At 43.2% G+C, this 27,873-nt stretch overlaps 1 protein-coding gene across 1 annotated transcript; it reads right to left on the reverse strand.

The window, feature by feature from the left end:
• Positions 1 to 27,851, reverse strand: LOC126092876 (enolase-phosphatase E1-like). The gene is made up of 4 exons (XM_049908607.1): positions 27,702 to 27,851; positions 25,846 to 25,998; positions 15,635 to 15,787; positions 1 to 1,908 (listed from the first exon to the last, which is right to left on the reverse strand). Exons 1-4 carry the CDS (start codon positions 27,849 to 27,851, stop codon positions 1 to 3), a joined length of 2,364 nt encoding a protein of 787 aa, XP_049764564.1.
• Between the last annotated feature and the right edge of the window lie 22 nt (positions 27,852 to 27,873).

Here is a 27,873-nt window from a genome sequence, read left to right on the forward strand (position 1 = left end):
TCAGTGGTTGCAAGCGGCACCCGAGGGTTGGCTACAGGGTCTCTCAGCTGCCCGTTCCACCACCTCTACATGGACTTCCTCCATCTTGGCAACACCCATAAGACTCTCGGCTGCCTCCTTTCCTAAATCTTTATAGGCTTGTTCCATCATGACAGCATTCAGGAGGCCCTTAGCTGCCCCTTCCTCCTCATCTCCAGATCCTGGGTCAATATCAGAAACATCCACGACACCCTCATTTGCCTCTTCCTTAGTCTCTCCAAACGCTTCACACATCTTGACAGCACCCAAGAGACTTTCAGTTACCTCTTCCTCTAAATCGTGATGGGCTTCTTCCATCCTTTCAGCATTTACTACAGTCTCAGCTGCCCCTTCCTCCTCATCTCCACATGCTGGGCCAATATCAGAAACGTCCACGACACCCTCATTTGCCCTTTCCTCAGTCTCTCCAAACGCTTCACACATCTTGGCAGCACCCAAGAGACTTTCAGTTACCTCTTCCTCTAAATCTTGACGGGCTTCTTCCATCCTTTCAGCATTCACTACACTCTCAGTTGCCCCTTCCTCTTCATCTCCACATGCTGCGTCAATATCAGAAACGTCCACGTCACCCTCATTTGCCCCTTCCTCAGTCTCTCCAGACGCTTCACACATCTTAGCAGCACCCATGAGACATTCAGCTGCCTCCTCCTCTAAATCTTGATGGGCTTCTTCCATCCTTTCAGCATTCACTACACGCTCAGCTGCCCCTTCCTCCTCATCTCCAAATGCTGGGTCAATATCAGAAACGTCCACGACACCCTCATTTGCCCCTTCCTCAGTCTCTCCAAACGCTTCACACATCTTGATAGCACCCATGACACCCTCGGCTGCCTCCTCCTCTAAATCGTTACTGGCTTGTTCCTTCATGGCTGCATTCACGAGGCCCTTAGCTGCCTCTTCGTCCTCATCTCCACATGCTACGCCGATCTCAGCAGCATACACGAGACCCTCATCTTCCCCTTCTTCAATCTCTGCACAAGCTTCACCCATTTTGGCAGCACCCATGAGACTCTCAGCCGCCTCCTCCTCTAAATCTTGATGGGCTTCTTCCATCCTGGCATCATTCACTACCCTGTCAGCTGCCCCTTCCTCCTCATCTCCACACACTGGGTCAGTCTCAGCAGCATCCACGAGACCATCATCTGCCCCTTCCTCAATCTCTCCACATGCTTCACCCATCTGGGCAGCACCCAGGAGACTCTCGTGTTCCTCCTCCTCCAGCTCTTGACAGGCTTGTTCTATCTTGACAGCATCCACGAGAGACTCAGCTACTCTCTCCTCCTCTTGTTCTATCTTGACAGCATCCACGAGAGACTCAGCTACTCTCTCCTCCTCTTGTTCTATCTTGACAGCATCCACGAGAGACTCAGCTACTCTCTCCTCCTCTTGTTCTATCTTGACAGCATCCACGAGAGACTCAGCTACTCTCTCCTCCTCTTGTTCTATCTTGACAGCATCCACGAGAGACTCAGCTACTCTCTCCTCCTCTTGTTCTATCTTGACAGCATCCACGAGAGACTCAGCTACTCTCTCCTCCTCTTGTTCTATCTTGACAGCATCCACGAGAGACTCAGCTACTCTCTCCTCCTCTTGTTCTATCTTGACAGCATCCACGAGAGACTCAGCTACTCTCTCCTCCTCTTGTTCTATCTTGACAGCATCCACGAGAGACTCAGCTACTCTCACCTCCTCTTGTTCTATCTTGACAGCATCCACGAGAGACTCAGCTACTCTCTCCTCCTCTTGTTCTATCTTGACAGCATCCACGAGAGACTCAGCTACTTCCTCCTCCTCTTGTTCTATCTTGACAGCATCCACGAGAGACTCAGCTATTCTCTCTTCCTCTTGGTCCATCTTGGCACCGTCCACCTAGGCAACCAAGATAGTGTTAGGTGCTTGGTTAAACTAGAAACAACATTGTACACTAGAACTTACATTGTGAAATAATAATAATTGGTAAGAGTTTTCAGACATTGCGGTGAACAAGAGGTTCATATGGAGCATCACTGATTTACTTCAGAGTCAAAAGAAATTCAGAATTTGAATAGTAGTGATAATGTTTAACAGGTAGTAAGTAAGATATTGGAATATTATTACTGCACAGGCATTAGAAGTTGATGACTTATGTATGGTATGGGAAAGAGGGTCTTCCATTATCACCGACTTCACAATAATGTAGCGCTAAGGTTCTCATACTGGCAGCATGTCTGTAACTAAAACGTCTCAGGCCAACTGAAGAACGGGATGCAACCCGTCCGCTCTGACCAATGACGTCAGAATTTTCCAAAGATGATATACTACACAGATTTAACAGCTGAGACAAGTGTTCATAAACTAAGGAATGCAAGAGAGAGAAACAGGTGGTAGACATGTATAACGTCCAGTAATATTTGGACCATAATGTTAAGGATAATGCTTGCTTGAGTCCTGGTACTTCTGTAAAAAATAATGGAAAAAAAGGATAGAAGTAGTGGTAGCATAGAATACCTCAGTTGACATATATATCAGTTGTATCTCGAAATTCAGTCGATATGTATAGGTTAATTGCAGTATGGGATACGAATTTAACGTACGTCGATTTCTTCGTCTTCGTTAGCATTGGTATCCTATTCTTCAGTTGAACTTATAGGTCAAGTGAAGTACGGGATACAAATTTTAAAGGTGTTGTTTCTTTCGTCTCCGCTACTACTAACATTCTGTTCTTAGGTAGATAGTATTACTATCGAAGGCGGAAAGATCTAATACATGATACTTGCATCCCATACTACTGCTAATGAAAACGAGGAAATCTACGTGCGTAAAATTGGCTACCTGTTGACCGATGTAGATCAAATGAAGTATGGGATACAATTCTTTTTTGGTTTCGATACTAATAGTATCGACTGAAATCTATCACAGTTTTGCTATCGACGTCAAGAAAACCAATAGCAGTCAAAATTGTATCCCATACTTCAGTTAAGCTATATAGGTCAACTGAAGAAATGATACTAATTAGTATTAGCGAATGGGAAATAACGACAATTATAACATGTGTATTCTGTACTTCAGCTGACCAATATGGGTAATTCACCTCAATGTTGCACATTTCGCTGTTTTCGTCTAACTAGCACCAGTATCCGGTACCTCAGTTGACTTGTATACATCAACTGAAGTACGGGATACACATTTTACGTATGTCGGTCTTTTCGCCTTCAGCAGTGCTAGTATAGACTCAGAAAATGATACTAACACCCGACGAAGAACTGTCTCAGTTACAAGCGTAATGTGGTTTGGGGATTCGCAAATGATGCAGAATTCCCCATCTGCTCATACTCCCTATCTTTTCAAAGCCTCTCAGATTGTGCATTAACAAGATAGAGATTTGAAAACCAGATTTTAAACTCGTTTTTCTTTCCAGGAGCAGTTATGGCCTATATCCAAACTTTGTTGGATATAAAAGGCTAATTGAAATTGAAGAAGCTGCAGAAAGATTGAAATCTGGAAAAATGGTCCGAGGTAAGTCCATAACCCACTGAGAAATGGGAAGCATTGCATTACAAGACGAATGGAAAACTTGAACACATGAAATAGAGAGGGCAGTAGAGAATCAAATGGGCAAAAATATTATTTCCAATAGAATTCTTGCCTAATTCACCAGCTGCTGCTTTTAACTGTTTAAAGAAGAAAATTAAAAAAGAAAAACAAGAAATGAAACGTGAATACACACAAGTAAAAATAAGTTTTGCAGTAATCTGAAAACGGGAAAACAAGGACGGATGCAGAAGAAATGTGAAACAATAGAAGCGTGTGTAACAATCGGGAAATTAGTTACCATTTATGGGAAAATTATGGAAACCGTTAGAGGAGAGAGATTCAGATGCATAAATATCAAACGCTTACCTGGCAAGCGAACGGAGGTCTGACAGCTGGATTTAACGTATGAATGGGTCCTAAAAAGTAAACCAACTTAAAAAGGGAAATGGATGAAGATTCGAAGTGAAATATGGTATACTAAAAAGAGTTTCACACAGCAGTAAAGAACCAATTCGAAGAAAGACTCTTGGAATACACTACAGTGTTTCAAAATTGTTCAGATCACTGGTAGGCAACCTGAAAAAGGTGTTCCACGTGATATGTAAAACATCCTAAGCAGGCGAAGTATACTCATACTTTCAAAAAATGTAATAATCCCATACCCAGCCAGACCAAATGCTCACAAGTTTCAAAGTTAACGGAATAGTCAGGAAAAATCTAATACGAATTAATGAAGGCATTGGTAGCGGAGGTTTCGCGGAAGTATGGGGACGAGTAAGTCATTTCCGACCTTAGGACTCTGAAGACAGACTGCTGGAAGGCAAAAGTAAATCTGCAGGAATTCCATTTCTGAGGGTCACAGGGATAAAATACAGGGAGTGATGTGGTCCAAAACTTATGCATAAAACAAAGTGCAGTCATAGAGGTTTCAGGATCTCGCAGGCATACTGCAGCTAGGACGGGAGTGAGATACGTTTGCAACCTAGCAATTCAGCAAGCAGTACGGAAAGTAGACAAAAACTACGTATGGGGATTGAAGCTCAGGGAGAAAAAATGAAACTTTAAGTTGAGTTCATGGCATTACAGTTCTATAAGATACGCCAATTTCCTTTGATTATCAGTTGAACAAAATGAATAATGTCTTGAAAAGAAATTATCAACGAATACTAGAAAAAGTAAAAGTAGGATACTAAAATGCGGTAGAATTGACTTGGGAGTTGAAGGTGGAAAAATATTAACAAATGACACTGAGAGAAGTAAACTGGAGAAAAAATGAAACTTTAAGTTGAGTTCATGGCATTACAGTTCTATAAGATACGCCAATTTCCTTTGATTATCAGTTGAACAAAATGAATAATGTCTTGAAAAGAAATTATCAACGAATACTAGAAAAAGTAAAAGTAGGATACTAAAATGCGGTAGAATTGACTTGGGAGTTGAAGGTGGAAAAATATTAACAAATGACACTGAGAGAAGTAAACTGAGCTCTGTTGTTTGGGCAAAAGTAACAGATTATTAGCAAAGTAGAGGACATGTAAACATCAGGACGTAAATAGCAAGAAAGACGTTTCTGAAAAGCAGAAACTAGTTAACCTATAATATAAATTTCAGTTCTAGGTAGTCTTCTCGAGGTATTTGTCTATAGTGTAGCCGTGTACATGAGTGGAACGCATAAAGATAGACAGTTAAGAAAGAATGGAATATATAGTTTTGATATATTTCTCCAGGAGAGTACTGAAGATAAACTGGGTACAGCGTGTAACTTGCGAGGAGGAAATGAATCGAAATGGCGGAAAAAGCCCTTCATCACACAATTCGCTGATAGCTGGGATCAGTTTCTAGTATGCATCGTGCGGATTGTTGTTAACAGGGTGATGCGAGAGGGTAAGTGGGGAGAGGAGGTGGAAGGGTTGTAAGATTTGTACAGGTAGAGGAAGACTTGAGCACAGTAAGCAGATTGAAATGAATGTCGGCTGCTGCACTTATGGAGATCCTCTCACAGGATAGACTACCATGGGAACCTGCATCTCATCATACTTCAAACGGGAGACCGCATCATCAACAACACCACCACCACGTGAAAATTTTATAACAGCTGCTTGGCCCTTACTTACCAAGGAGAAATGGCCGTATTGATGTTATTCACTGAAGAAGAGGGGCCTAGACTCCATGGATATACCCTCACGCGAAAAAAATTCTGTCGTGATGCATTCTGGTAGCAGTGATTAACTCACTGTACGTAATAAAACAGCAGTTGCTATAACTCCACATTTAATAGCTTCATTACCCTTCTAACATTCAGCACACTTTCTTTTCCTAATCTTCTGTAATTGACTGTTTTAGACTATTATTGTCATGGCATTTGATAATACGTCTATTGTAATTTTTTGTTTTATGTTGCGCACGATGTTTGGCGCAACATCGCGATATTTTCACTCTGCCACTACGTGAACGTGTTCTGTTTCAATAAGTGGATTATATTTTCGTAACCCTTCAATATATTTCAAGCTACCTGCTACGCCCTCATCTGGTTCTTGTTCTATGATCATAAAGATGTACTAGAATGGTGGAACTAATGCCTTGAAAAGCCGTATGCAAGAAATAGTGAAGATAAGGAACTGGAGAACGCTGAGGCAAGCAATCCGGAAGAGGAGGGAGTTTGCTCCGCGCGTGATCAATTTTATCTCGTAGTCAAGCAGCTAAAACATGGGAAAGCCGCTGAAGATGGTGATAAACCAACAGAACTCGTCAAGGGTGCTAGATAACAACTACATGAAGAACTGTTCCATTTCACACAAATTACGTACGAAACCAGGTAACACCGAACAGACTTCGAAGAATAGTTACAGCGCCAACACAAAGGAAAATATCTGCAAACAAATGTGAACAATTTTGCACCCTCAATTTAATAACACACGCCACCCAGATCTTGACCTCTATCATTGTAACGTGAACTGAAGAAAGGATAGGTGTACAGGGTACGGAAGATCAATTTGGCTTTAGAGGAGCTGTAGGCACACGGGAAGCAGTTCTCGGGTTACGGCTAAGACCTGAGACAAGACTAAGCAAGAGCGAAGAAAACAGCAGAGTGGCGTAGGAGGAATGGTCAGTATTCAGGTGTAGAACAGGAACGATCATTCGAAGCTTACCCGACTACTAAACATGGGTTCTAAAATGCAGCAATGAGCACTTCTTCTTCTATAGTGTAAGAAAATCTCATCTTGGCAGTCTGTATTTTGAGGGGCGTAAGTATGGCCCAAATCACGAAAAAAATTTCCTGTAAATATGGGCTGTAAAGTGCTCACCTTCAGACTTTGGGCACTTGTGTAGCTTCACTGTCGTGAAACACATATCTTCCACAAAACATGTGCTTACAGATCTTAAGTTCATGTTTACTAGTCTCTTTTGCTTCGAATGACCATTCCTGTCGCATCTCTGAATACCTCACAGGACACTGTATATTGCCTACGTCGACAAATAGAAAGTATTAGACGGTGTACTCTAATGACAGGTTTTTGAGATGCTGAGAGAGGGAATGCCGTAATGTATCAGAACAGAGGAGTACTGCAGTAACTTTACAGAGAAAAGGTGGCTGTGATAAGAAGCGGATGACATCAAGAGCAAGCCACTGTTAAATAAGGTGTACGACCGGACTGTTCACTTTCTGCTATCTTATTCAGCGGATACATTCAAAGGACGCTTGATGAATTTAGGGACACACTAGGACTTGTAGTAGGAATTAAAATTGAAGGTAAGATAACAGACATGTTGAGATTTCCTGATGATACTACAGTGAATGTGCGGAACTACAGAAGCGAGATGTAGATGAAAGCCACATTTCTTCCTAACATGCAAATTAATAAAGTTAAGACAAAAATCTTGATGAGTAGACAAAATACCGTTGCCCAGTGCTCACTTAACAATGAGGGTCTGGAGACAGTAGAATCCTTTTGCTTCCTGTGGAGTAAAACCATCCTCAGACGGATGAAGGAAGGATATTGAAAGCCAAATAAAACAGGAAACAGCTGCTTTTAACAAGAGCAGGAACCTTACACATCTCGTTTCATAGCCCAATACCTGAGGAAAGACCTCATGAAGATTTTGTGTGGAGTGTGCCGCTGTACAGATGTGAAATACGGACAATCGAGGAGGCGGAAAAAAAAAAAAAGCTGATAGCCTTCGAGATGTGGTTCTATCGCAGCAGTCTCAAGATTTTCTGTGAAAAGAACGTATTAAGCGAACTGAAGCACTGCAGGGTAGATAATGTGCAGCTATGGCTCCTTACCTGCCCCCATGAACCATGGACCTTGGTGTTGGTGGGGAGGCTTGCGTGCCTTAGCGATACAGATGGCCGTACCGTAGGTGCAACCACAACGGAGGGGTATCTGTTGAGAGACCAGACAAACGTGTGGTTCCTGAAGAGGGGCAGCAGCCTTTTCAGTAGTTGCAGGGGAAGCAGTCTGGATGATTGACTGATCTGGCCTTGCAACACTGACCAAAACGGACTTGCTGTGCTGGTACTGCGAACGGCTCAAAGCAAGGGGAAACTACAGCCGTAATTTTTCCCGAGGGCATGCAGCTTTACTGTATGGTTAAATGATGATGGCGTCCTCTTGGCTAAAATATTCCGGAGGCAAAATAGTCCCCCATTCGGATCTCCGGGCGGGAACTACTCAAGAGGACGTCGTTATCAGGAGAAAGAAAACTGGTGTTCTACGCATCGGAGCGTGGACTGTCAGATCCCTTAGGTAGGTTAGAAAATTTAAAAAGGGAAATGGATAGGTTGAAGTTAGATATAGTGGGAATTAGTGAAGTTCGGTGGTAGGAGGAACAAGACTTTTGGTCAGGTGAATAGAGGGTTATAAATACAAAATCAAATAGGGGTAACGCAGGAGTAGGTTTAATAATGAATAAAAAAATAGGAGTGCGGGTAAGCTACTACCAACAGCATAGTGAACGCATTATTGTGGCTAAGATAGACACGAAGCCCATGCCTACTACAGTAGCACAAGTTTATATGCCAACTAGCTCTGCAGATGATGAAGAAATTGATGAAATGTATGATGAGATAAAAGAAATTATTCAGGTAGTGAAGGGAGACGAAAATTTAATAGTCATGGGCGACTGGAATTCGAGAGTAGGAAAAAGGAGAGAAGGAAACATAGTGGGTGAATATGGATTGGGGGAGAGAAATGAAAGAGGAAGCCGTCTGGTAGAATTTTGCACAGAGCATAACTTAATCATAGAAGATTGGTTCAAGAATCATAAAAGAAGGTTGTATACATGGAAGAATCCTGAAGATACTAGAAGGTATGAGATAGATTATATAATGGTAAGACAGAGATTTAGGAACCAGGTTTTAAATTGTAAGACATTTCCAGGGGCAGATGTGGACTCTGATCACAATCTATTGGTTATTAACTATAGATTAAAACTGAAGAAACTGCAAAAGGTGGGAATTTAAGGAGATGGGACCTGGATAAACTGACTAAACCAAAGGATGTACAGAGTTTCAGGGAGAACATAAGGCAACAATTGACAGGAATGGGGGAAAGAAATACAGTAGAAGAGGAATCGGTAGTTCTGAGGGATGAAGTAGTGAAGGCAGCAGAGGATCAAGTAGGTAAAAAGACGAGGGATAGTAGAAATCCTTGGGTAACAGAAGAGATATTGAATTTAATTGATGAAAGGAGAAAATATAAAAACGAAGTAAATGAAGCATGCAAAAAGAAATACAAACGTCTCAAAAATGAAATCGACAGGAAGTGCAAAATGGCTAACCAGGGGTGGCTAGAGGATAAATGTAAGGATGTAGAGGCTTATCTCACTGGGGGTAAGATAGATACTGCCTACAGGAAAATTAAAGAGACCTTTGGAGAAAAGAGAGCCACTTGTATGAATATCAAGAGCGTTGATGGAAACCCAGTTCTAAGCAAAGAAGGTAAAGCAGAAAGGTGGAAGGAGTATATAGAGGGTCTATACAAGGGCGATGTACTTGAGGACAATATTATGGAAATGGAAGAGGATGTAGATGAAGATGAAATGGGAGATATGATACTGTGTGAAGAGTTTGACAGGGCACTGAAAGACCTAAGTCGAAACAAGGCCCCGTGAGTAGGCAACATTCCATTGGAACTACTGACGGCCTTCGGAGAGCCAGTCCTGACAAAACTCTACCACCTGGTGAGCAAGATGTATGAGACATGCGAAATACCCTCAGACTTCAAGAAGAATATAATAATTCCAATCCCAAAGAAAGCAGGTGTTGACAGATGTGGAAATTACGGAACTATCAGTTTAATAAGTCACAGCTGCAAAATGCTAACGCGAATTCTTTACAGACGAATGGAAAAACTGGTAGAAGCCGACCTCGGCGAAGATCAGTTTGGATTCCGCAGAAATATTGGAACACGTGAGGCAATACTGATCCTACGACTTATCCTAGAAAATAGATTGAGGAAAGGCAAACCTACAATTCTAGCATTTGTAGACTTAGAGAAAGCTTTTGACAATGTTGACTGTAATACTCTCTTTCAAATTCTAAAGGTGTCAGGGGTAAAATACAGGGAGCGAAAGGCTATTTACAATTTGTACAGAAACCAGATGGCAGTTATAAGAGTCGAGGGGCATGAAAGGGAAGCAGCGGTTGGGGAGGGAGGGAGACAGGGTCGTAGCCTCTCCCCGATGTTATTCAATCTGTATATTGAGCAAGCAGTAAAGGAAATAAAATAAAAATTCGAAGTAGGTATTAAAGTCCATGGAGAAGTAATAAAAACTTTGAGGTTCGCCGATGACATTGAAATTCTGTCAGAGACAGCAAAGGACTTGTAAGAGCAGTTGAACGGAATGGACAGTGTCTTGAAAGGAGGGTATAAGATGAACATCAACAAAAGCAAGACTAGGATAATGGAATGTAGTCGAATAAAGTCGGGTGATGCTGAGGGAATTAGATTAGGAAATGAGACACTTAAAGTAGTAAAGGAGTTTTGCTACTTGGGGAGCAAAATAACTGATGGTGGTCGAAGTAGAGAGGATATAAAATGTAGACTGGCAATGGCAAGGAAAGCGTTTCTGAAGAAGAGAAATTTGTTAACATCGAGTATAGATTTAAGTGTCAGGAAGTCGTTTCTGAAAGTAATTGTATGGAGTGTAGCCATGTATGGAAGTGAAACGTGGGCGATAAATAGTTTAGACAAGAAGAGAATAGAAGCTTTCGAAATGTGGTGCTACAGAAGAATGCTGAAGATTAGATGGGTAGATCACATAACTAATGAGGAGGTACTGAGTAGAATTGGGGAGAAGAGGAGTTTGTCGCAGAACTTGACAAGAAGAAGGGATCGGTTGGTAGGACATGTTCTGAGGCATCAAGGGATCACAAATTTAGCATTGGAGGGCAGCGTGGAGGGTAAAAATCGTAGAGGGAGACCAAGAGTTGAATACACTAAGCAGATTCAGAAGGATGTACGTTGCAGTAAGTACTGGGAGACGAAGAAGCTTGCACAGGATAGAGTAGCATGGAGAGCTGCATCAAACCAGTCTCAGGACTGAAGACAACAACAAGAACAACAACAATGGCTCCTAAAGCTTATTGAACTCCAGATGTGTCAGCCATATGCCGAGATATTATGGTGTCATTAAAAGTGTTGCTGAAAGGACAGCAGAAAGGAAGAACACAAGAGACAAACCTAGTCTAGTATACATAAACCGCATCATGGACGACACAATTTCCACCACCTATTCTGCACTCAAGAAAAAGGCTGGAGACAGAAATGCTTGGCAAGCTGCTGATAGCCAACCTGATAGTTAAAGACCAAAGGAGAAGAAGGAAGTCATGGTAAGTTTTGAAAGTGAAACAATTAATGGCAAGACGCTTTAAATGTTCGGAAATGGGTACATATTTGAGTTATTAGCCTGTGCTACATGTGAGGAGAGAAATTCCCCTACATTGTGTGATCAGAAGCAGGCAGACACCCCCAAAAACATACGTTTTCCATATTAGGTGCATTGTGCTGGCACCTACTGCCAGGCACTCCATGTCAGCGAGCTCAGCAGTCATTAGAGATCGTGAGAGAGTAGAATGGGGCGCTCCGCAGAACACGCGGAGTTCGAACATGGTCAGGTGATTGGGTGTCACTTGTGTCATACGACTGTACGAGACATTTCCACACTCCTAAGCATTCCTAGGTCTACTGTTTTCGGTGCGACAGGGAAGTGAAAACGTGAAGGGACACGTACAGCACAAAAGGGCACAGGCTGGCCTCGTCTGTTTGACAGAGACCGCCGACAGTTGAAGAGGGTCGTAATGTGTAATAGGCTGACACTGTCCACACCATCACACAGGAATTCCAAACTGCATCAGGTTCCACTGCCATTAATATGACAGGCGGGAGGTGAGAAAACATGGATTTCATGGTCGAGTGGCTGCTCATAAGCCACACATCACGCCGGTAAATGCTAAACTACGCCTCGCTTGGTGTAAGAAGAGCAAACATTGGACGATTTGACAATTGAAAAAGGTTGTGTGGAGTGACGAATCTCGGTACTCAATGTGGCCATCCGATGGCAGGGTGTGGGTATGACGAATGCCCGGTGAACGTCATCTGCCAGCGTAAAATTCGGAGGGGGAGGTGACAGGGTGTGGTCGGTTTTTTCATGGAGAGGGCTTGCACTCCTTGTTGTTTTGCGTGGCACTATCACAGCACAGGCCTACTTTTATGTTTTAAGCACCTTCTTGCTTCCCACTGTTGAAGAGCAATTCGAGGATGGCGATTGCATCTTTCAACAGGATCAAGCACCTGTTCATAGTGCACGGCCTATCGCGGTGTGGTTACACGACAATAAGATCCCTGTAATGGACTGGCCTGCACAGAGTCCTAACCTGAATCCCATAGGACACCTTCGGGACGTTTTGGAACGCCGACTTCGTGTCAGCCCTCACCCAACGACATCAAATACCTCTCCTCACTGCAACATTCTGTTGAGACTGGGCTGCCATTCCCCAAGAAACCTTCCAGCACCTGACTGAAAATATGCCTGCGAGAGTGGAAGCTGTCATCAAGGCTAAGGGTGGGCCAACACCACATTGAATTGCAGCATTGCCGATGGAGGGCGCCATGACTTGTAAGTCATTTTCAGCCAGATGTTGAGATACTTCTGATCACATTGTGTATCTCGCACACGCTGCTCTGTTAACTTCTGTAGCGTCCCCAGTGAAAGCACAAAAGGGTACAGGTTGGCCTCGACTGTTTGACAGAGACTGCCGACAGTTGAAGAGGGTCGTAATGTGTAATAGGCTGACACTGTCCACACCATCACACAGGAATTCCAAACTGCATCAGGATCCACTGCCATTAATATGACAGGCGGGAGGTGAGAAAACATGGATTTCATGGTCGAGTGGCTGCTCATAAGCCACACATCACGCCGGTAAATGCTAAACTACGCCTCGCTTGGTGTAAGAAGAGCAAACACTGGACGATTTGACAATGGAAAAAGGTTGTGTGGAGTGACGAATCTCGGTACTCAATGTGGCCATCTGATGGCAGGGTGTGGGTACGACGAATGCCCGGTGAACGTCATCTGCCAGCGTAAAATTCGGAAGCGGAGGTGACAGGGTGTGGTCGTTTTTTTCATGGAGAGGGCTTGCACTCCTTGTTGTGCCAGGACTCCGACTACAATGCAATGGTTAACGGAGGTAAGGAGAAATACTCTCGCGCGTATGTGGGCCGCAATTGTAATTAATAACTAAAGATTTTTTGCTTTAAAGTGAACTGACTAGCCGAAGAAATTAATATGAAAAGTTTATTCCATTGTTCAACTTATATGTTCATGCTTTAAGATTCAGTGAGTCTAACGTCCATTAACGTAAAAAATAATTTATACTGAAGATTAAATTGTTAAAAAAGGAGAACTTCACAAAAGCATTTAATTGTAAATCAGAATTAAATGAAATATCAGTTTCATTTAGGCCCACCACGTAGGTCGGCAACAGTCAACATTATAATAATATATTTAATTACGAAGGCCGACGGACGGGGGACCTCCTACTATGAGTAAATTTTTTGTCAGACCGCGACAGCTGTGTCAAAGAAATTTTTTTTTAATACATCAAATCATAATTTGTACGCTTTACCTGAAACTTGCTGCTTAGTCTGGAACAGAATGTAATCCTCATTATTGTTCTAGCTGTAACTTAATCAGCTTAATTCTAAAGCAGCCTATATCTGTAGAAAACAAAGTAATTACACTTTATAGACTAACATCCACTAAGGATGTGGTAATATCTTGTTAATTATCTTTTTGGTTCCAAACCCTAAGTATTATGGTGTTGAAAACTAATGTGGACATAGATCTCTAGCAGAACATGCATGGAGACACGTGGGAAACCTATTATTCGCCTCAATGAGAGACAGTAATACTTTCTCATAACCTGGGCCATTGCACTTCTTATCAAGTTAAATTGATAGTATGGACTGACAATCCTTTTAGAAGATCACGTTTGATTCAATGTTCGAAGAAGTATCGTAACCGAGCAAATGTACTTCTTATCAAGTTAAATTGATAGTATGGACTGACAATCCTTTTAGAAGATCACGTTTGATTCAATGTTCGAAGAAGTATCGTAACCGAGCAAACCCCACGAAATTATATCGAACTGTGCTCTCATTGTGTGAGCAGTGTTGGAAGAGAGATGACTATGTTCTTTAGGTGAGACGATCATTTATTTACACAGATGGACTGTTTATGAGGCCGAATATATCCTACTCAATTGTTTCAAATGATCATACCAAAGTACCGTTATCAACGCACTAGATGTAGTAATTATACCATTTCAAACATCCGTGTTAGATGGGACACAATAACCTTCTTGTAGGCAACAGTCGTGGAAGTGTTGTAACTGTTACGACTGCGTTATCCGTCCTCTACCGTTTCACATGTTCTTTGGTGGTATTCCTGGCGTCAGTTATTCCCAGCTGCTGGTTTCACATCCACTGACTCTTGCGTAGCACACAGAAGTACTCTGCTCCACTAAGATGATTGCATATTTGCACTTCTTTGTATATAAGTACATACGAAGTTTTGCTTTTCATTGTGATATTTCTTGGCACTAATGTGACTCTTGTAGGTGTGACTGACCAGACGAGTGTATGCTACTGTGGTCGAGATTTGCATTACACAGCAGCATCTAAAGAACTTTCGCTATCCTTGACAGCAAATGACAACGGCAGCAATCGCACTGTAGCCAGACGTTAGTACCCTCACTAGGAACCGTATAATTTTTCAGCTATGATTCAGCAGGATATTTTTCGAAGTCTTACATCTCTGTAAGAGACAAGCCAATCATAAATGGTATTCCACAGAAAATTCCATAAGTTGCACTGACTCGATTACGACTTTGTCGCAAGCTGAAATTCAGCTGCTGATCTTACAGCATTGCCTGGTACGTGCAGTACTCCTAAACGGATGTGTCTCCGACTGGTAGCAGCCTTCAGATCGTTGAGACCCGTCATGACGGAGTTCTACAGTTGGCAGACTCACAATCGTTGTAGGATAGCATCTGTAACACGAGTAATATTTGCCGAACCCCTGACAGTTTTACAAAGGAATCTTACATACCCTGATAGTACTTTACATTTACGTTTGGGTCTTCGAACCAACGGTTGCTATATTATTGGATTCTAATATCGTGAATCAGTCTGTTAATAGAATGAGATTTTCACTCTGCAGGAAGGTAGGAGACGAGGTACTGGCAGAAGTAAAGCTGTGAGTACCGGGCGTGAGTCGTGGTTCGGTAGCTCAGTTGGTAGAGCACTTGCCCGCGAAAGGTAAAGGTCCCGAGTTCGAGTCTCGGTCGGGCACACAGTTTTAATCTGCCAGGAAGTTTCAGTCTGTTAATACTTCATGTAAAGATGAGGGAGAACTGCATTTTACTGTCATGGAGATGTGTACAAATCATGAGATTATCTCGATTGATATAATCTGTCTAAGTGGCTAATTCTGCAGTGTGTACAATCAGAGACACAGCTGTTTCCTCATCGCTCTCACACGCTTACTCTTAATGTTAGTAACGATGTCGACTTACCTCAGTGGGGCCCTCCTGCGCCGCATCGACCAGTATTACATCTCGTTCCTTGGGGAAAATCTCTCTTTCTGTAGTCAGGTCGCTGTCTTGATCCTTCAACGGAGGATTATCTTCTATGATCTTATTCACTTTGAAGCGCCCAATAACGTGGACCTGTGGGTGGTTTGATCTTATAGTCACTTACTCAGCTAGGATGGCATATATAAATCATAGATAAAGCTTTAGATACTTCACTTAGCATTCTTAAACAGATTATATATTAAATTACCAGCCCTTAAATGTAGGCTATAAGAAGACGTCAGTTAAAAACAAAGTTATTAAATAAGGTAGAGAACTGTGCGATACAAGAATGAAAGGTCGATGATTAGTGGTAGGTTGACACGACTATCCATCCATGAGTAGTTACGCAGGCACTTGATAGAAAAAGCTGAAACGATGTGCCTAGATTCGAATATAAGAAACAATTTACTACCGAAGCAGTGCATAATGTGCGAGAAGACATAAAAGATCAGGCCGCCGTGGTCGAGCGGTTGTAGGCGCTTCAGTCTGGAACCGCGCGACCGCTACGGTCGCAGGCTCGAATCCTTCCTCGGGCATGGATGATGTGATGTCCTTAGGTTAGTTAGGTTTAAGTAGTTCTACGTTCTAGGGGACTGATGACCTCAGATGATAAGTCTCATAGTGCTCAGAGCCATTTGAACCATTTGACATAATGAGTTTAGCTCACACAGAAGAATGAAAGCAGCTTCTTAAGTGATAGATCTAACCACATGAGACATTTTTCGTGGCCTGTTTTGTAGGTAACGCTTGTGAAGGTTTTTTCTTTACTACTTACCACAATACAGCAATAACGTATGTATGCCAAATACACAGTAAAGTATGCACGTATCTCAAACCAGGGTGTTGTGCAAACGTTTCCGTAAACCCTGTCTGGTGCCATAGTCAAACTCCGTTAACTTCACTAATCCAACGAATCTAAATCAATTCCCAGCAAGAAATAAGAGTTTTTGTTGAAACTGACGTCAGCGATTTCGTATCTAACACTAGATTTCCATATTACTTCCTGAATCTGGGCGATTGTTAATCCTACAGACTGCATGTTGAACGCAGACCAGCAGAAGAAGGGAGCGTGTGTCGGCGTCAGGCCACAGTATAGAGCAGGGGCGGGCAAACGTTGCACGCGGCTCATGAGCGCACAGCGCTGCATGTGTGCTGCTCGCGTGCAGGCGTCGACCGGGGCTGTGGAGACAGTCGGCAGGTTGCGGCAGTGTAGTGCCAGGCTAAGCTGTGGACGTTGATGCGAAGCGAGCACTATGCAGTGAACGTTGTATTTCAAGAAACGGAGAAGTGGAGATTTGCTATCTTTTAAAAAGTAATGGGAGAATCATTTTTTTCTTTGTGCAAAAACGAGAAAATTCGAAATGTTTAATATGTGGCAGCATTCTCGCTGGTCAACGGAAGTTTAGTATTGAAGGCCATTATAATAAATTTCACAAGGACGAGTACAATTTATTGTCGGATTCTGAGCGGATGGGGAATTGACTGAGCTTAAGAAGAGCGATCTGACGATACCAGATGAATCTGTTGTAGTTGGCCGGCCGGAGTGGCCGAGCGGTTCTAGGCACTACAGTCTGGAACCGCGAGACCGCTATGGTCGCAGGTTCGAATCCTGCCTCGGGCATGGATATGAGTTATGCCCTTAGGTTAGTTAGGTTTAAGTAGTTCTAAGTTCTAGGGGACTGATGACCACAGCAGTTAAGTCCCATAGTGCTCAGAGCCATTTGAATTTGTCGTAGTTGCTGTTGTCACGAGAGATCTGCGACTTTCTCTCGTCATGTCTCTCATCTAACTGATTTAACATTTTATGGAGCACTGTTTTCAAGTTTTCAGGACGACAACAATAATAGCCCAGCGGTATGTGCAAGTTATAAGACTGCGCTTAATATAGCGAGAGCTGGAAAACCGTTTGCTGAATTAATAAGTCTCGGTTAAGAGCAAACATCAGTGATGAAAATTTACGTAACTGTTTGTGTTTGTCTGTATGTAGAAATTTTGTTCCAGATATTAAACGTATTGTAAACTCCACCTGTGAAATTAAGTAAAGCGTATCGTAGGTAATAGGTACTCTTTCAAACCATGATTTCTTTCGAGCACTCCTACTAACCTTATTCATTCACTCAATAAAGCAAGCTAGGAAACAAAACGCATTACAGAGGAAGGAGCGGACAGAAGGTATGGTGGGGATGGGAGATAAGCGGGTGGCCAGCTTGCCCCTGTGTGCACGCGGAACACCTCTTAACTGCACGCGTGCAAGTGCACCGCACATGTGCAGGATTCCTGCCCGCCCCTGGTATAGAGCATGAGGCGTGAGCTCCACGGCAGAGGCACTATCCGTGTCTGCATCCTAAACGATGGAGAGCTGATCTGTACGTTTTAACTTGGCGTGTCCACTGGCGCAGAGGGAGCATATCGTGAGTTAGCAGCTACAGGTTGTGTTCCCATGTTATGGGAACTGCTAGGTCCACAACGGTGAAAAGGTAAGGCTGGAGTGGGACGAAAGACCATCTGGATCTTACATATACATCTACATCTATACTCCGCGAGCCACCTTACGGTGTGTGGCGGAGGGTACTTATTGTACCACTATCTGATCCCCCCTTCCCTGTTCCATTCACGAATTGTGCGTGGGAAGAACGACTGCTTGTAAGTCTCCGTATTTGCTCTAATTTCTCGGATCTTTTCGTTGTGATCATTACGCGAGATATATGTGGGCGGTAGTAATATGTTGCCTATCTCTTCCCGGAATGTGCTCTCTCGTAATTTCGATAATAAACCTCTCCGTATTGCGTAACGCCTTTCTTGAAGTGTCCGCCACTGGAGCTTGTTCAGCATCTCCGTAACGCTCTCGCGCTGACTAAATGTCCCCATGACGAATCGCGCTGCTTTTCGCTGGATCATGTCTATCTCTTCTATTAATCCAACCTGGTAAGGGTCCCATACTGATGAGCAATACTCAAGAATCGGACGAACAAGCGTTTTGTAAGCTACTTCTTTCGTCGATGAGTCACATTTTCTTAGAATTCTTCCTATGAATCTCAACCTGGCGCCTGCTTTTCCCACTATTTGTTTTATGTGATCATTCCACTTCAGATCGCTCCGGATAGTAACTCCTAAGTATTTTACGGTCGTTACCGCTTCCAATGATTTACCACCTATGGCATAATCGTACTGGAATGGATTTCTGCCCCTATGTATGCGCATTATATTACATTTATCTACGTTTAGGGAAAGCTGCCAGCTGTCGCACCATGCATTAATCCTTTGCAGGTCTTCCTGGAGTACGTACGAGTCTTCTGATGTTGCTACTTTCTTGTAGACAACCGTGTCATCTGCAAATAGCCTCACGGAGCTACCGATGTTGTCAACTAAGTCATTTATGTATATTGTAAACAATAAAGGTCCTATCACGCTTCCTTGCGGTACTCCCGAAATTACCTCTACATCTGCAGATTTTGAACCGTTAAGAATGACATGTTGTGTTCTTTCTTCTAGGAAATCCTGAATCCAATCACAAACCTGGTCCGATATTCCGTAAGCTCGTATTTTTTTCACTAGACGTAAGTGCGGAACCGTATCAAATGCCTTCTGAAGTCCAGGAATACGGCATCAATCTGCTCGCCAGTGTCTACGGCACTGTGAATTTCTTGGGCAAATAGGGCGAGCTGAGTTTCACATGATCTCTGTTTGCGGAATCCATGTTGGTTATGATGAAGGAGATTTGTATTATCTAAGAACGTCATAATACGAGAACACAAAACATGTTCCATTATTCTACAACAGATTGACGTAAGAGAAATAGGCCTATAATTATTCACATCTGATTTATGACCCTTCTTGAAAATGGGAACGACCTGCGCTTTCTTCCAGTCGCTAGGTACTTTACGTTCTTCCAGCGATCTACTATAAATTGCTGATAGAAAGGGGGCAAGTTCTTTAGCATAATCACTGTAGAATCTTAAGGGTATCTCGTCTGGTCCGGATGCTTTTCCGCTACTAAGTGATAGCAGTTGTTTTTCAATTCCGATATCGTTTATTTCAATATTTTCCATTTTGGCGTCCGTGCGACGGCTGAAGTCAGGGACCGTGTTACGATTTTCCGCAGTGAAACAGTTTCGGAACACTGAATTCAGTATTTCTGCCTTTCTTCGGTCGTCCTCTGTTTCGGTGCCATCGTGGTCAACGAGTGACTGAATAGGGGATTTAGATCCGCTAACCGATTTTACATATGACCAAAACTTTTTAAGGTTGTTGTTTAGATTGGATGCCAATATTTTATGTTCGAATTCGTTGAATGCTTCTCTCATTGCTCTCTTTACGCTCTTTTTCGCTTCGTTCAGCTTTTCCTTATCAGCTATGATTCGACTACTCTTAAACCTATGATGAAGCTTTCTTTGTTTCCGTAGTACCTTTCGTACATGATTGTTATACCACAGTGGATCTTTCCCCTCGCTTTGGACCTTAGTCGGTACGAACTTATCTAAGGCGTACTGGACTATGTTTCTGAATTTTTTCCATTTTTGTTCCACATCCTCTTCCTCAGAAATGAACGTTTGATGATGGTCACTCAGATATTCTGCGATTTGTGCCCTATCACTCTTGTTAAGCAAATATATTTTCCTTCCTTTCTTGGCATTTCTTATTACACTTGTAGTCATTGATGCAACCACTGACTTATGATCACTGATACCCTCTTCTACATTCACGGAGTCGAAAAGTTCCGGTCTATTTGCTGCTATGAGGTCTAAAACATTAGCTTCACGAGTTGGTTCTCTAACTATCTGCTCGAAGTAATTCTCGGACAAGGCAGTCAGGATAATGTCACAAGAGTCTCTGTCCCTGGCTCCATTTCTGATTGTGTGACTATCCCATTCTATACCTGGTAGATTGAAGTCTCCCCGTATTACAATAGTATGATCACGAAACTTCTTCACGACGTTCTGCAGGTTCTCTCTGAGGCGCTCAACTACTACGGTTGCTGATGCAGGTGGTCTATAGAAGCATCCGACTATCATATCTGACCCACCTTTGATACTTAGCTTAACCCAGATTATTTCACATTCGCATTCGCTAATAACTTCACTGGATATTATTGAATTCTTTACTGCTATAAATACTCCTCCACCATTGGCGTTTATCCTATCCTTGCGGTATATATTCCATTCTGTGTCTAGGATTTCGTTACTGTTCACTTCCGGTTTTAACCAACTTTCCGTTCCTAATACTATATGCGCACTATTTCCTTCAATAAGAGATACTAATTCAGGAACCTTGCCCTGGATACTCCTGCAGTTTACCAATATTACGTTAACTTTTCCTGTTTTTGGTATCTGAGGACGGACGTTCTTTATCAACGATGATAATGTCCTCTCTGGTAAGCCGTCAGGTATTTTATCGTTTCGCCCAAGGGGGGGTCCCTCTAACCTAAAGAACCCCCGTGTGCACGCCACACGTACTCTGCTACCCTAGTAGCTGCTTCCGGTGTGTAGTGCACGCCTGACCTGTCTAGGGGGGCCCTACAGTTCTCCACCCAATAACGGAGGTCGATGAATTTGCAACCATTATAGTCGCAGAGTCGTCTGAGCCTCTGGTTTAGACCCTCCACACGGCCCCAAACCAGAGGACCGCGATCGACTCTGGGCACTATGCTGCAGATATTAAGCTCAGCTTGCACTCCGCGTGCGATGCTGGTTGTCTTCACCAAATCAGCCAGCCGCCGGAAGGAACCAAGGATGGCCTCAGAACCCAAGCGGCAGGCGTCATTCGTTCCGACATGTGCTACTATCTGCAGCCGGTCACACCCAGTGCGTTCAATAGCTGCCGGAAGGGCCTCCTCCACATTACGGACGAGACCCCCCGGCAAGCACACCGAGTGCTTCCCTAAGAAGACAGGCTGCTGCGAAGCTAACTGAAATTTTGTTGACTCTGCTAAGAAACGTGCGAGCACTGACATAGGATAATGCAAATAAATTCTGGAGTGGAAGAACAGAACTCACATGTGTCTACATGGAGAACGCCTGATTCGCTGAACGTGACATAGGACAGATGGTGGGAGTCAGAAGTTGCCTGTTTCACAGCTCCAGCACAGTGAACCTACGACTGGTATATTATGTTAAACTAAATAGGGAAGGGAGATTTTTGCAATGTTACAAGGGATCTGACTGGCTCGTGCTCAGGAGAATAAGTCATTGATTATCCGACACCACGCACACTCCAAAAACTAAATAAAATTTCTGATACTTATTGGGAGCGCTCTGTAGAGCAAACGTCCATCAGAGACTCACCAGCGGACACACCAGTTGAGAGAGGTACATAGATTTTCGGCCCTCAGGGAGAGCAGTCTTCAGTACGGGTCAGATGACTGAGAGTGCTGCAGCCACTAAGGCAGCCGCCCGCGGCCACAGGTAACGCTAAGTATGGTGAGCGACAGCGGCGTTCGCTAACTAAGCTACAGGGTGTATGTAAAGATTTCCGACTGACATCACGACTTCCACCGTTCAGTTGAGTTTACTGGTAATCTCGAACATAACATGTAGTCAGTCAAGACAATGGGTGCAGGCACGAGTATTTCTGTATTTCTTTCATATATGATTAATATTCGGGAAGCACTGTGGAGCTGTTGTGAGCGTGGTTGTTTTCCCAAACTAATTAACGAATCTTTGCCAAGGTATGAGTATTTTAGTTACAGTATAAAGTTAATACACTAATGGCCATTAAAATTGCTACACCGAGAAGAAATGCAGGTGATAAACGGGTATTCATTGGACAAATATATTATACTAGAACTGACATGTGATTGCATTTGCACGCGATTTGGGTGCATAGATCCTGAGAAATCAGTACTCAGAACAACCACCTCCGGCCGTAATAACGGCCTTGAAACGCCTGGGCATTCAATCAAACAGAGCTTGGATGGCGTGTACAGTACAGCTGCCAATGCAGCTTCAACACGATACCACAGTTCATCAAGAGTAGTGACTGGCGTATTGTTACGAGCCAGTTGCTCGGTCACCATTGACCAGACATTTTCAATTGGTGACAGATCTGGAGAATGTTCTGGCCAGGGCAGCAGTCCAACATTTTCTGTATCCAGAAAGGCCCATACAGGACCTGCAACATGCGGTCGTGCATCATCCTGCTGAAATGTAGGGTTTCGCAGGGATCGAATAAAGGGTAGAGCCACGGGTCGTAACACATCTGAAATGTAACGTCTACTGTTCAAAGTGCCGTTAATGCGAACAAGAGGTGACTGAGATGTGTAACGAATGGTACCCTATATCATCACGCCCGGTGATACGCCAGTATGGCGATGACAAATACACGCTTCCAATTTGCGTTCACCGCGATATCGCCAAATACGGATGCGACCATCATGATGCTGTAAACAGAACCTGGGTTCTCCGAAAAAATGACGTTTTGCCATTCGTGCACCCAGGTTCGTCGTTGACTACACCATCCCATGCGCTCCTGTTTGTGATGCAGCGTTAAGGCTAACCGCAGCCATGGTCTCCGAGCTGATAGTCCATGCTGCTGTAAACGTTGTCGAACTGTTCGTGCAGATGGTTGTTGTCTTGCAAACGTCCCCATCTGTTGCCTCAGGCATCGAGACGTGGCTGCACGATCCGTTACAGCCATGCGGATAAGATGCCTGTCTTCTCGACTGCTAGTGATACGAGGCCGTTGGGATCCAGCACGGCGTTCCGTATTACCCTCTTGAACCCGCAGATTCCATATTCTGCTTACAGTCATTGGATCTCGACCAACGCGAGCAGCAGTGTCGCGATACGATAAACCGCAATCGCGATACGCTACAAGCCGACCTTTATCCAAGTCGGAAACGTGATGGTACGCATTTCTTCTCCTTACACGAGGCATTACAACAACGTTTCACCAGGCAACGCCGGTCAACTGCTGTTTGTGTATGAGAAATCGGTGGGAAAATTTCCTCATGTTAGCACGTTGTAGGAGTCGCCACCGGCACCAACCTTGTGTGAATGCTTTGAAAAGCTAATCATTTACATATCACAGCATCTTCTTCCTGTCGGTTAAATTTCGCGTCTGTAGCACTCATCTTCGTGGTGTAGCAATTTTAATGGCCAATAGTGTACTTAATGAACATAATAGTTTTCTGTTCGTGTGCGCTTATGTTTAACATGACGTCTGTAGCGAAGTGTTATATATACAGCCCTACAGTGACCATTGTTGCATTCAGTAGTATCATAAACCCCCTATTTATATTCTTATAACGCCGCTAGTACCAAAATTTGTTAAATAAATTCAATTTATTTATTTTGGCCTTTCCCAATACCTTTAACTAAACTCCTGTGATCCTATAGGAAGCGATTTGTTAATCGGTAAGGTCCCACGGTACAGATACTTGTGACTTCCCCAGAGGTATGTCGATGTCTTCGTCGTAACCTCACAAAGGGAGCTTCCTAACTAAAATGTAATTTATTTTTACATTATTATGCAGAATCTTGTGTCAAAGAAAAGTGTTGCTTTCAATTAAAAGTGAATCACGAGGAGTTATTAATTACCTATATGTCAGTTGCCCTGATAAAACATTACTCGTTATACTGAAAGTATTTAGTGATACGTATCAGATTTTCGCGCTGTTCCTGTCTAGTATCAGAGCCCGTATATTTGCTGTAAGATTATTAACGCAGCACAATTTTATCATTTCACACCTGTCATATTAGAGCCCTTTATATCTGTGTACATTGTCCTTGATCTTAATTAGTATCTTTATGCGCTAAAATTTCAGTTATTAAGCTGATCGCAGACGAAGTGGACATACAGATGGGATGACATCTGGTTTCGTCTTCGGAGTAATCCTATCATAACCTGCCCCAAGCCTCCTGGGCCATCTCTGATTCGCTCCAGTGAGAGGCAGTAACACATTTTTGCGAGTTGTGCCATTAACGTCGTGTGTGCTCCACCGACTGTTATTACTACTATTTCACACAAATAGTCTGGCTACGTTAAGTAGATGCAAACTCACGCTTATCTCATCACGTGAACAATTCTTGATGGAATTATAATAAACCAGAAAAGAGTGCACTGATGCTCTTCAATGTGTCAGGTCTGTTTTAAGAAATCTAAGTTGTTCTCGGTACGCCATTCGTGTCAGTCACAGATGATTTCATTAATACAGTTGGAATGTATTCGAAGTCTGATTAACTTCGACTAATTCTTACCAAGTTTTCTGCTATGGTAAGGTAGTTAATTTGCTTCCACCATGTACGTTAGATGCGTCATCACTTTCTTGCAGGCATTAATCGCCGAAAAAATGTTGTAACTTATTCCGAGTGATTTATTGGTTCCCTACTGTCTCTTAAGTGCCACTGATGGTATATGGGGCGTCATTGATATTAAGCTTGTGGTTTCGTACGAGGGTATCCTACTGAAGTTTTCACTTCCGTTAACAGTCTGGGCTAATATCATTTATACCTATATCTTTACGTACATGGCAGTTTTCTCTTTGATGTGATAGGTCCTGGTGCAGAGTATTTGTACTCAGCTATATTCAAGTCGGCCAATCGGATTGCGGTTCTCCGTGTTTTTCATAAATCACATAAAACGGTTATCGGCATACTTACGTTTAAAATGAGTCAAACGGTTTCATTCCCCGTCATTCCACACTCCGAACTACATCTATAATGAATTCGTCGACACTGGGTGCCGTTCGCTAGTCTTACGCCATTACCTCAAATCTGCGGCACTGACGGACGGATGTGTCTCCGACAGGCAGTAGTCATTGGCCAGTTGTGACTCGCACATCTGCAGATGTATGATTTGTGCTCATGAAGCTGCTGTGTTTCACACACACGTTATAATCGTAACCCGTGGACATTTTACACCGGGTCTTACTGTCCCACAATAATAACTATCCGTACGACCCAAGATTTACATCATTATCTTGTAACCAATCTATCATTTGATTGTAATACAGTGAATCCCTTAAATTCTCTTTCTGGAATTGATAGTCGAGGAGGCATGTCTGGAGCATCAGAAATTCTCGATAGACATGATCTGGCAGAGTGGCTGATTCTGCAATGAGTGCAGTTTAAGAAGTACCTGTTGTTTCTCAGCTCTCAACCTGTCTGTCCGCCTCTCCCTGCTTGCCCTCCTCGGCAGTGATGACGCTGACTTACCCCAGCAGGGCCCTCCTGCGGTGCTTCGACCAGTTTATTATCGCGTCTCTTGCGGCGACGGCGACGCTGTTCATTGTGTTTGCGCTCGCGGTCATCAGACGGTGGTATTTCTTCGGCTGCCTTTCTCTTCTTGACGCGCCCAACAGCATGGCCCTGTAGATGGTTTGGTTTTACTATTGCTTATTCAGCTAGGATGCCGTATGTCTAACAGAAGAAAACTTTAGACAACTTACTTAGCTTTGTTAAACAGATGGTATATTAAGTTAGCAGACCATAATTGTGTCTAATAACTAATGTGAAATGTGATGCTATAGGCGTTTGTCAAAAATTAATATATCAAATAGAGATAGGGAACTGAGAGGCACCCGAATGAAAAGGGTACAGAATGTTTTAACGGGGCACACTTAACAAAATAAAGGTTGGTTGACACGAATAATGATAAGGCATCTAGGAATAATGAACCCCGCACCTGAAAGGGGAAGAATGTGAAGGTGTGCAAAGTGTATAAACACCAGATTGTTGTCCGCGCACTGTGTAGTACACAACACATGAAGAAGGCTGAAACAAGTCAATAGATATATGACTCGAAAAACATAGACATTGTCTGTGATCCGTTTTGTGTATAACGTTTGTAAAGCATCTTTGGTCACTGATTGCGACAGTGTAGCAGAAGTATACTTACAGCAAGAACACAGTAAAATACGCAGGCAATTGTAAACAAGAAAATTTGCTAGCGAGAACCTACATTTATTTTTATAATACTCTCTGTTACCACCTTAATTTCTCTCACTTGATCCTCTGATCGTCACGTGCATATACGTGTAAAGCTCTATGACGCCGCCTAGTCTTTCCCGAGTTCACATTCTGGAAGACTACACAAAGAGATTACGACAACATCGTTACCTTTTGTTTAAGAGCCCCTCACACTATACAACTCTCTGAAACTTCCTGGCAGATTAAAACTGTGTGCCGGACCGAGACTCGAACTCGGGACCTTTGCCTTTCGCGGGCAAGTGCTCTACTAACTGAGCTACCCAAGCACGACTCACGCCCCGTCCTCACAGCTTTACTTCTGCCAGTACCTCGCCTCCTACCTTCCACCTTGGTAGAGCACTTGCCCGCGAAAGGCAAAGGTCCCGAGTTCGAGTCTCGGTCCGGCACACAGTTTTAATCTACCAGGAAGTTTCATATCAGCGCATACTCCGCTGCAGAGTGAAAATCTCGTTCAATACAACTCTATGTTATATGTTCGTGTGGTTTTGTCTGGTTACTTATGTTCTTATTAACTGTTCTTCATGTTTCAAAACCTTATTCTGCATGACGGATTAATGGGGGTCACAAGCACTGGAACCGTAAACCATATTACGTCGCATTGGTATCGTGTCTGTTTCTCCTGCAGCTACTGAATAGAAGTTGAAGTCGGATTTGTGCCTCTTATTACCGACAGCATATGCCCACTGCAGTTCATAGCAGCACTTAAGTTTCATGAACAGGTATTGAAGCTAACATTCCGTATGATCGCACATGGTGTACTGGACACTTGAGGTAGCGTGTCGAATGCACATGGGAAACCATGTAAGACTGAATCGACTGTTAACATGCGTTTTTAGCTTGTGTTTCAAACAAGTGGTATATTTCGTATCCTTGTAATTTTACAACGGAAGTTTACTTTCCACAGCAATATTATTCCGTTGTATGTTACATTTATTTTAGGATATTGCAACCACTGCTATTTTGTATTAATGGATTACAACAAAGTGAGTTCCTTACCCAGTCCCACGTGTAAAAATGAGAGAGCTGTCTGGGAGAGTGACTCATTCTGCGATGTATACCCGGTAGTACTGATGTTTGCTTACCTCTGCACGGCCGTCCTTCCGAGTATCGTTCTTACTATTCTCTTCATTCTTGATGCGAGGAGCAGGTCCTGGAGTCGGTTGACAGGGAAAGATCTCGAAGATGGACGGATATTCTGGCTCCCTTCTCTCTCTGAAGCGCCCGTACTCCATAAACTGTGGGTGTTTTGTTTTT

The sequence above is a fragment of the Schistocerca cancellata genome, chromosome 7 (genome assembly GCF_023864275.1).
Source record: "Schistocerca cancellata isolate TAMUIC-IGC-003103 chromosome 7, iqSchCanc2.1, whole genome shotgun sequence".
Taxonomy (NCBI): domain Eukaryota; kingdom Metazoa; phylum Arthropoda; class Insecta; order Orthoptera; family Acrididae; genus Schistocerca; species Schistocerca cancellata.

Bases quoted from the DNA above. Each gene is read 5' to 3' on its own strand.
- LOC126092876 (XM_049908607.1), bottom strand. From the start codon at position 27,851: ATGGAGTACGGGCGCTTCAGAGAGAGAAGGGAGCCAGAATATCCGTCC. The intron at 25,999-27,701 runs GTAAGCAAACAT...AACCATCTACAG, and splicing joins GGAAGGACGGCCGTGCAGAG to GGCCATGCTGTTGGGCGCGT. The intron at 15,788-25,845 runs GTAAGTCAGCGT...AACCACCCACAG, and splicing joins CGCAGGAGGGCCCTGCTGGG to GTCCACGTTATTGGGCGCTT.